The 11,311-nt window shown below is 32.8% G+C and overlaps 1 protein-coding gene across 1 annotated transcript in view; it reads left to right on the forward strand.

Moving 5' to 3' along the window:
• LOC112715227 (sulfate transporter 2.1) overlaps positions 1 to 5,519 on the forward strand; it is a 28,441-nt gene extending 22,922 nt beyond the window's left edge. The window contains exons 9-12 of the mRNA XM_025766986.3: positions 3,245 to 3,438; positions 3,527 to 3,618; positions 4,930 to 5,006; positions 5,143 to 5,519. Coding sequence (XP_025622771.1) covers positions 3,245 to 3,438; positions 3,527 to 3,618; positions 4,930 to 5,006; positions 5,143 to 5,268 — 489 coding nt within the window. The 3' untranslated portion in view covers positions 5,269 to 5,519. The remainder of the gene's footprint in view (positions 1 to 3,244; positions 3,439 to 3,526; positions 3,619 to 4,929; positions 5,007 to 5,142) is intronic.
• The last annotated feature ends 5,792 nt before the right edge of the window (positions 5,520 to 11,311 follow it).

Genomic DNA, 11,311 nt, shown 5'->3' on the forward strand with positions numbered 1-11,311 from the left:
TTCATTGTTTGATATGTTAGTAAAGTAAATTTATTGTTAATATGTGTCATAAAAGTATATTTTAAAAATATTATAAAAAGATATTTTATTAAAAATTTAAAAATTTCTATTATCATACTTCTAAAATATACCCTTAAAATATATGATAGCTAAATCGTTAATGTAATACTATAAGAATCAATAACATTCAACAAATAATTTAGTTTGCTCCTATAATTATATTTCTCTTGACTATTTTTAGTGTCCCACATTTATTGGTGCACATGTATCAGTGGTTTTTTAGTGAACAAGTGTCTCTAAAAATGTTTAAAAAGAAATATACTAATAAAGATTTTATTGAAAATTTAACCTTTCTTTATACTTTAAATACACTCTCAATATATTAAATGTATTAAAAAAAATTCAATTTTATATATGTACTGAACAATTACTCACTTGTTAGCTAATTCTTAGCTTCTTTTTTTTTTTGGACTATATAAAAGTTAGTTTTGAAATATTTATATAAATTTTATAAATACTTAACTTAAAATCAATTATAATAAATAAATTAATTTGAAAATTTATTTTTCTAAAAAAATAGGGCGTTCATTGAAAAAATTTATTTGAGTTATTTCAATATCTAGTTATGTATTTAATTAGTTTTCAGGCTTTATGATAAGGGAAATCACATAAATAACATATAATTATTGTTTAATTGAAAACTAAATACTCGTAGTGTAACATTTATGTATTACGGGTGAAATTTCTTTTATATTAATATTTAATTATACATAAGTACATAAGAAAATTAATTAAGTTGTACACTCATTATTTTAAAAAATAATCACTTTTATTTATCTTGTACCATCTAATTATTAAGTGATAGTATAAAAAATTTATCTAAAAAGTGCACAAGAATTAAACTCTAGTTAAACTTACTATTTGATTAAAATATTTTAATAATTAATCCAGTAGTACTAATCCACTAATTATAATTATATATTTTTCTCTTTTTCATTGAAAGAATTATATTTCAAATAATGTTCATGATATCCTTCCACCATAAAAAATAAACTAAAGATAAAAGATAATGATACTTTAAATACCTAGCTGATTGTTATCAAATCAGAATTACATTAATTTAATAGATAATACTATAATAAAGAGTGAATTTAGGTAAAGAGTAAAGATTTTTTTATAATAAAAAATTAAAAAAATAAAGACATAATATTCAATACACACTCTCCTAAAAAATTTAGTTATAATCGTTAACTTTTCGTCTAAATTTACTCTTCATCCAAAAAAGTTTCCTAATTTAGTTACTATTGAAAATAGTGAAAATTCAAGTGCAGTCACATGTAAAGTTGATAATAGAGAGCCGTTAGATGAAAATTTATTCAAATCAGTCAAATCATCTAACGACCCTCAGCTATCAACTTTACGTAAAGTCGACCGCACCACATGAGTTTCACCATTGAAAATAATCATGAAACGCAATATGTTTTTTCAATTCCTTTTCATCCATTGGTGGACACAAACGAGTGGATAACCTATTAGTCTATTACTCCAATTGGCTTGAAATTAAGTGGTTTCTTTTTTTTTCCTTCGTAATCAAATTCAGTGGTTTCTATTATTTAGGAATCTGTTATGTCTAGCCAAAATAAGGAAAGAATTTCAACTATGTAATCTTCCCCCGATTTTCCATTTAATAAGCACAACACCACCCCACCTATGTTTTTGGACCAAGTATGATGCAAAAATGCTATATATGCTGCGTTGAAAAACTCCACTACCTGAGATTTGGACACTCTTTAATGTTGAAAACTAACGCCAACGTGAATATTATTCTCCATTTGGGGATGATGTTCCTACCTAGGTTTAATTATAATCACTTAAAATGACATAATTTTTATAATTAATTATATATATATAATTGTTGACATTCATTGACTTCGAGCATCCTCACACTTGCACAAGATTCCCATTAACAAGACCATAATACTAATAACAATATAATATTGCTGCTTTTCTTTTTTTTTTTTTATTACAAACGTTTTGTTAAAGAATATTTTTATGAATGTCATGAAACTATTTCTTTCGACGTTTTCTTAAGTTGTTAGAAGTTTGTCATTTTTGAATTTACATGATTGTTTTTGGATAAGCTTTATTTCTTTTTTTATTAGTTTTATACTAAAATTATTTATTTGAAGATTAATAAGAATTGAATTTTAGACTTCTAAATTATAGAATTTTTTATACTATATAAGAGTGTGTTTAAAAAATTTATTTTAAGAGAAAAGAATTTTAATTTTATTAAAAAAAGAATTCAATTCTATTTTTAATTCAAATCTATAATTTGAAATGATACATAACTTTGATAGAATTTCATTCTTATTGATTTTGATGTTTACTAATTTGTCCTTAACTTAAAAAAGATTGAATACTTTTGTAAGAATATTTTAAATTTTTTGAATTTTCAAAATTATAACTATGAGAATGGAATTGAAAACCAGACGAAAAATAGTCTGACTTATAAATAGAGTAAATGTGAGAATTAAAATTCTCATTGGAATTGAAATTATTAACTTTTGTTTGTTTCAAAACAAGAAAAAAATTCAATTTTAAAATGAATTCTGTTCCTTAGTTTCCAAACAAGTTCTGAAAACTTAAGTTGAGAAAAATAAATGATTTAAAATTTAAAAATATTATTTGTACATTAAAATGAGTTACAAAAATCAATATCGTATATTTATGTATAAATATATGTGTTGTTTAAGTTATTTTCAATATGTATTTTATACTAATAACTAATTTTGATGACTAATTTTAGTATACACGTAATATAATCGTAAATTATTGTATCTAATGAAGATATATACTCAATAGACGAAAAAAAATTCAACTAATTTATTTCGGCAGAAAAAAGTTTATTTCCATCCTTAATATCTATAACAAGTGTATAATAATAATTTTGATACAGGCATACGGCTGAATTAATAATTTAGTAATTAATTTTCTGCAAGTAGCTTTAGTAGCTATGTCAAACAATAATAATATATATTTATAAATAATTTTTTTATTCCTAAGAATTTATCACAAACTATTTATCAAGAAAATAAAACTTTAATTTTACTATATATCTTCGCTAATCACATATATTATTATTACACATATTTAATTAATAAATAAAAGGTGCAATAATAAACATGTGATGTAACAATAATATTGATTGTGCTAATTAATAAATGAATTAACTAATTGGCAGGTGGCAGTATCGTTTTCAAAGATAATTGTGATATCAATACGACCAGGGACAGAAACTCTAGGAAAATTACCGGGAACCGATTTGTTCGGTGATGTTAATCAGTATCCAATGGCTGTTAAGATCCCTGGCCTTCTCATTATACGTCTTAAGTCTGCCTTGCTTTGCTTTGCAAATGCCACTTTCGTTAAAGAAAGGTATTTTACTCATTATTAATTTCATTTGCTACCATATATTTAATTAATTATTATAGCTTAATAATAATATTGGAATTTTGGTTTGAAGGATCATGAAATGGGTCAGTGAGGAAGAAGAATCGATGGATGACAAGGGAAATGCAATAAGCCAAATTCAATTCGTAATCCTTGACATGTCCAGTAAGTTTTAGATTTAACTCATACAAATTAGAACTCAAGAAATAATTAGGAAGAATGTTGAAAGATTATCAGAATTTATTAGTTTTGGTTATCAATTAATCATTAATATTTAAAGATTTAGAATAAAAATATATTATTAAATTATTAGACTAAAAGAATTGGGTTGATAACTAAAAATAATAAATTTAAACAATAAATTTTAACCCTCTTTAAACATTTCTCATAATTAAAAATCTTTCTAGAAAAAAAAGTTTGGTACATTTGTTATTATCTCTCAACATAATATAAAATTTCTAATTCGAACTCGCGATCTTTTACACAAGTATGGAAATACTATGTTATTTGAGTTATAATTCATTGATCAGTAAAAGACATCTCTTATTCTAAACTAATTTGTGGAGTTGAATTAGACCTTTTTAATCTCAATTCTAATAGTATTACAATATATTCCATCGAATATTATTAAGTCATCAATAGAAATGGATTCTCTTAATTTTTTTTAACAATTAAAGGAGTAAAGTGTGATTTCTTACCATTAATTTTATAATAGAACAAAAAGAAAACATAAAAAAAGGAAAAATAAAAAATTTTGATCACACTTTACTCCATCAATTTTTTTAACAATTGAGAGGATTCATTTCCAATCATCTACTTATAAATGTTTATGCTCTAAATAAAGTCTAGATACATTGTTATTTTATAAAGAAGATATATTACATGTATGTTTCACATCTCTTAAAGGTAAATAAAATCTTTATATAGTTTATCAAGACATTCTTCATTTTATAAACTAGATTTATTAGTTTTGCACAAGTATTAAAATAATTATTAAATTTTATTAAAATATAAATAACTAAAAAAAATACAAAAATATCCATAATAATATATTTTTTCTATTCCATTAAATTTTTCAATTTTTTATTCTATTTAATAATAGAATACATATAACACGTTAAAATTAATTAATAATTTTTTGAAATTTGAAAATAACATTTAATTTGTAATAAAAAAATATATATATTTAATATGAAATGGGGAGAGTATTAATATTCGGAATGTACATGTCCATCCACTCTCTCTGCTTCTAAATAACTATCCAGCCATTATTTTAACAAAATAAAATAAAATCCATTAACAAAATATCTTAGATATATACTTACTGCACTACATACAGTGGAAAACCCTAACTAATTAACAGAATGATGAGATAATATAATGTTTGAATCGCAAGCTAATACTTTAATAAGATAAATTCATTACCTTTTTTTGCTAGTATGATTGATCCATTTCTATATATAATATATCATACAGATTTGGTGAACATTGACACATCTGGAATTGCTGCTCTTGAGGAACTGCACAAGAGTTTGTCCTCACATAGGAAGCAGGTAACATGGCTTCTATTTTCTTACTTAAGCTAATAATTAAGCTATCTAAAAAGCTACCATCGCCATTTCATAAATTCTTAATTAATATTTGAAATCATTGCCTTTGACGTATTATGTATATATGGTGTCTCACCAGTTAGCCATTGCGAACCCAAGGTGGCAAGTGATTCACAAGCTAAAGGTCTCAAACTTTGTCAACAAAATCAATGGCAGGGTCTTTCTCACTGTTGAAGAAGCTGTTAGGTCCAAGATCCAGTGCTGAGTTAACGTTGAAAATAAAATCGAAGAAGAATCTAGTCTTCTAATAATAGCTACTTATTATTGTCATGTTGGAATGTCGAAAATAAATAAGCATAATTAATTATGATGTGAGACGGTGTGTGTATATTTTGGATTTCCTGTCTAAGTACGTACGTAACTTTATGTAAAAATATCAAAAGTACATATCATTAGTGATGTGTGTCATAATAATAAGTCATCTTGTGATGAAGATGATGGGAGTTTGTTTCGGTCCATCGTTTGTACCCATTAGGTTTTGGAATGGTAACGAGTCTCCACAACAGGCGAAGGCATCCCCTCGATTTTTATCTAGGGGTGATAAATGGACTAGTCTGCCTCGCTCTATTTCTCCTAACTAGGTGATTTCGAATTTTTTTTGGGTTGATGGACTAAGCTCGTCAATTTTTTTAAATTAATAAATTATTAAATATTAAATAATATATATAATTTTACAATTATTTTAATAAATTTATAATTTTTAAAAATATAAAAAAATTATAATTTTTAAATTCATAAATATTAAAGTCTTAATAATTCTAAATATGTAATAAATATAATTATCAATAAAATTTTGTGAAACAAAATAATAAAACCAACGTTATAAAAAATAAAACAAACATTGTCCAAAATATAGAATAAACATCTTTAAGTCTCTAATCAAACATTTTTAAGTCTCTAATCAATCAAATATAGAACATAATCCAAATTATATCTTATTAGAACATGACGGATCTGCTGAGAGAGCCCGCCCTACCCCACCAAAATCTGCGGATTAGACTGACTTTTAATTATAGCGGAGTCAAATTTTCAACTTGACCCGCCTTTTTTGGCAAGTTATTCGAGCCAATTCGACAGATTTTTGTAAAACCCGGTTAATTAACGGCTAATTAACCCATAAATGAGAATTTATTCTAAAAAGTCCAAAATGTGATTTTTATGGCTTAATATGATAGAGGAGATTGAGACGAGAATTTCGGTACCAATTTTATAGAATTCAGACCAAAATTGGACCGAACGGGCCAAACCGGGCCAATCGGACCCAAAGTGGGCCCTTGGCCCAACATAACTTAACCAAAACCCTAGTTTTCAGCATTCTCTCTCTCCTCACTAAACACTCACACGTTGGAAATGGAAGCCATGGAGGGAAGAACACTCTCTCAAGTTCTTTCTCTCACTTGATCTTCAAACCACCATAACTTTTGATCTAGAACTCCGATTGCCGCTCCGTTTGCGGCCACGCGTTCACCGCGAAGAGCTCTACAAAACTCATACAATTAATCTTGAGGTAGGCCACATTTTGCTCCTCGAATTTCTAGCCTTGATTTCGAGTTTCATGAGCAAAAATGTTGAGATTTTGGGCTCTTTGATGTTATAGGATCCAACTCTCTTGAAGGAGAAGGTTAATCTTGTCTCCTTGGACCTTGGGTGTGGTAAGATTCTCAACCATAGTGTAATTTGTGGTTCTATGATGTTTGGGTTTTGAGATGTTGTGTATGGGTGTGATGATTGTGGCTTAGGTTGTGTATATGTGAATATTGGAGCTTGATTGGTGATATTGAAAAGTTTGAAAAGGGTTTGGTGGTGAAAAATCTATTCTTGGAGGTGTTGAGGCCTTGAGATCTTGAAGAAAAGTGGTTTGGAAGTGCTCCGGTTGAGCTTGAGAAATCGGCTAAGGTATGGTTTTGGTTTCTCGTATCTAATACGTAATGTGGTAGGAAATACTTAGGCTAGAGGCCCTAAGATAGGCATTGAATGGTTGATGTTGTTGAATGATTGAGATATATGATGTGGTCATATATGTGATTATGATTATTGATGCCTTGATGGTATGATGTATGAGAAATATGCATGTTGTGATATATGCTTGATGATTGGTTATGGTTGAATTGTGGATTGAACCATGTTGATGGTGAGTATGATATTGATTGTGTACCATGATGATTTATTGGAATTGGTGTTGTTGAAAATTGGCATGAGGAAGAGTATATGATATGTCAATGTGTTTGAGTTTGAGCCACTTGGGAGAAGTGGGTTAAAATGATGGGATAGTGATTTTGGTGAATTGTGGTAATGTGTCAATGTGTGAGTTGAGGAGGCTTGATGTTGAATTTGATATATTTTGATTGATTTCAAAGAAAGGGGATGAAATTGGCATGTTTTGATTGATTTTGAAAAGAGTTGAAAATGACTTGTTTTGAAAATGGCACTTTGTGGTTTTGTATGAAAAACATAGTTTTTGGGCATACTTTGACGGGACATAACTTGGACTACGGATCTCTGTTTTGTGCCAAATCTATTTAGAAATTAAATTGGATCCGAGGTGTCCATGTCGTTCGAAGAACGGGTGAAAAACGATTTAAAATGAGGAAGTTATGTCCGTCGGAAGATTGGGGGTTGAATCTGTGAATTCTGCAACTTTTAACTTAGAAAATTTTTAGCAAAATGACCCCTCGCGCGTAGGCGCACTTGGCGCGCACGCGCCGTTCTTCCAGAAAACGCCATCCACGCGTGCGCGTGGTGTGCGCGGCTGCGCCGATGTGCTGCACCCAATGCCCAGCCATTTTCCAGGGAGTTGTGCCAGAATTGTGCCAGTTTTGTGCCTGGGGCACGAGAGTACCCACGCGTACGCGTGGCTGACGCGTGCGCGTCGATTGGCGAATTTTCAATCCATGCGTTAGCGTGAATGACTCATACGCGTCGATGGGTTTTGTGACCATCCACGCGTGCGCGTGGAGTGCACGTACGCGTTGCCCTGATTTCATCCCAAAGTTGATTTTTGAGTTTTAATAGCCAAATATCATACTTCTAAGCCTCCGATCTCAGCACTTATGTCTTAAATCATTATGATATGCCTAGCTATTAGAAAAGGAGCTAGGGGATGTGGTAACTTGCGAGTGAAGCAAGGGAAAAATGAATGATCAATGAGGATCAAAGATGATTATGTGAGAGGCGGAGGATGGCGGTGGAAGTGCTTGTTATGCCATGGGTCGAAAGGCCGTAATTGTTAATGAGATGGCTGGTTATGGATTTAACCGTGAGTCGGATGGCTAGATTTTTGCCGTGTTATGGCAGAGCCATGATTATGGCTATGTATAAATGCATATATGCTGTTGAATGAATTGTGAATGTTGCACTTCCACTGTTGGAGATGAGAGTTTCCCTGGGTGGAAGCAGTGGCTAGCCACCACGTGCTCCAGGTTGAGACTCGAAGCTCTTTTGACCCTATGTCATAAATGTGGCCAGGCACTGTGAAAGACCCGGATGAGCTCGCCCCCGTAAATATTCACCAGTGAAGGTGATGGATATAGATCATGATTATGATCAAGCTTATGATGAGTATAACTCGAGTTGGGGATGCATGACAGAGGGACAGTCCAATGGTTAGCTACCAGGACTTGTCGGGTTGGCTCTATAACCGACAGATGATATCATCAGCCACTAGGGACAGGCATTCATCATATGCATACTATATGAATTGTTTGAGATTGCCTATTTGACTGCATATTACTTGCTAATTGTCTAAATGCCTTAATTGTTTCTATTTGTATATTTCTTGTTTGATATAACTGTGTTTGCTATATTATACTCCTGCTGGTGGATGGGAGGTCTGAAGGAATTGGAAAGGGAAGTATTAGTTAGACTGAAGAACCTTTAGTCAGTCGCCACATATGGTTTAGCTTGTTTATATGCTTTGATATTATCTGAAGGAAGCTCTAGGATTGCCTTTGGCTTTCCTCTATTATTATGTATTATATATGTGGAAGCTGTTACCATGCTGGGGACCTCTGGTTCTCACCCATGCGGATTTTGTGGTTTTCAGATGCAGGACGCGAGGTTTCTCGCTGAGGCCTGCTGGAGACTTCTGGATTAGTGAAGATCCTTTGTTCTTGGGGACTCTGTTTTAGTTTATATGTTTTGCTTAGATACCTTTATCTCCAATAAATAATACAAACTATGATGACTCCTCTTATGGGAGATTTTGGAGAATAATTTTTTTGTATTTGTGTCCCTTTGGGTTTCCTTTGGGGTTTTCCTTATTTTATCATATGTATATATTGCTATGCTCGGACCGGTTATCTTCGCAGCCGGATTTTGAGTCTTGATATATATAATCTCACGTTGGTTTATCCTTATTCGTTACGTTATCGATCGGAGTGTTGCGCTTTCGAGTTGCGATTTTTTTGTTTACCCCTTTTTCTACAAAGGCTTCTAGTTATGATCAATCATTCATACTACTATACGTACTAAATTTTTATTTTAGAGGTCGTAATACCTTGCCATCTCTGAATTATGACTTAAGCATAAGACTCTATATGGTAGCTGTTCATACCCTGGGTCAAAATGTCCGACCCGGGATGTTCTACAGACAAAGCGACCGACCTCTTCAGGTCAGGACAACCCGACCTCTTCTCAAAGAGTTCGGCCAAAGTCACAGGAAAGCCCAAACAAAGGGCCCAAATAGAGGAACACGTCCCAAATCCAAGGGCAGCCCAAAGCCCATAGGGATAAAGGCGGTTCCCTTAAAGATGACCTCACTTAAAGATAAAGATAAGATAAGATAACTAACTTATCTTATCCACAGGAGGCCACATCTTACCATTATAAATACACTGGAGCACCCAGGTATAACTCATACTCTGATTCTACTCAATACCTGCTTAATACCCTTGCTAACTTAAGCATCGGAGTCTCTTGCAGGTACCCCCCATCCTCCGGGGACGAAGGATCAGCACCGCCTCCAAGTCCAACAAGTCGGACAAACCAGCTCCGGCCGACACCCACCTGCCGGACACGTCTATTCCAACCAGCACAGACGATCTCATCCAAGATCGACCTACCGTTTCAGGTAACCCTCGGAACATTGGCGCCGTTGCCGGGGACCTGGAAGTCATCCCATTGACATGGCAGATGACCATGACAACGACCACGATTCAGGTTTGGAAGACAGAACGCCGCATAAAAACGCGGACACAATACTCAAAGATACTCCAGAAACCAATGGAGATAAAAATTCATCAAATCCAGGAGTAATAGAAGCACTTCAAAATCGATTGGAGCAACTCGAGAAAGAAGCCCAACATCAACGTGAAAAGGAAGAAGATCTACGCCGGGAGATAAGGCGGCGCAGAGAACTAGAAGATAAGCTTGTAAAACTCGAAGCCGATCTTAAAACTAAAGCTACTCGATCATCCACAGAAGATAGCTCTCAGAAAGATCAAGATCCATTCACCAGAGAAATTATGAAGACCAAAATTCGAAAAGAATTCTAGCTTCCGGATATGACTCTATATGACGGCACCTCGGACCCCAACCATCATCTCAGCAACTTCAGAAGTAGAATGTACCTCACAGATGCCTCAGATGCAGTTCGCTGCAAAGCCTTTCCAACAACTGTCACCAAAACAGCCATTAAATGGTTTGACAATCTACCCCCAAAATCCATCTCGAGTTTCGACGACCTGGCCAAGAAGTTCCTGGCCCGATTCTCCATACAAAAGGACAAAGCCAAACACGCACCTAGCCTACTAGGGATCAAGCAAGGAGATCGGGAGAGCCTTCGCAACTACATGGAAAGATTCAACAAAACATGCATGGACATACAAAGTCTACCAACAGAGGCTGCCATTATGGGCCTTATAAATGGCCTACGAGAAGGACCATTTAGCCAATCTATATCAAAGAGATACCCTACATCCTTAGACGAAGTACAAGAACGGGCACAAAAATACATCAATATGGAGGAAAACTCTCGACTTGGCGAAACCTCAAGGTTCGGTTCTGCCTACCGAGATAAAGAATTCAAGAAAAAGGAAGATCGCTCCGGAGAGAAAATCAAAAAATATCATAACTATACTCCTCTTAGGGTATCCTTGGTAGATGTTTACAAAGAAGTCTGCCATACAGAGAAAATCCCTCCAGCTCGGCCACTTAAAGGCAAAAGAGGAGGAGGAAATCGGAATGAATACTGTGAGTATCACCGATTTCGAGGGCATTCCACCAACGAATGCTTCGACTTGAAAAACGTC

Source organism: Arachis hypogaea, chromosome 10 (assembly GCF_003086295.3).
Source record: "Arachis hypogaea cultivar Tifrunner chromosome 10, arahy.Tifrunner.gnm2.J5K5, whole genome shotgun sequence".
NCBI lineage: Eukaryota > Viridiplantae > Streptophyta > Magnoliopsida > Fabales > Fabaceae > Arachis > Arachis hypogaea.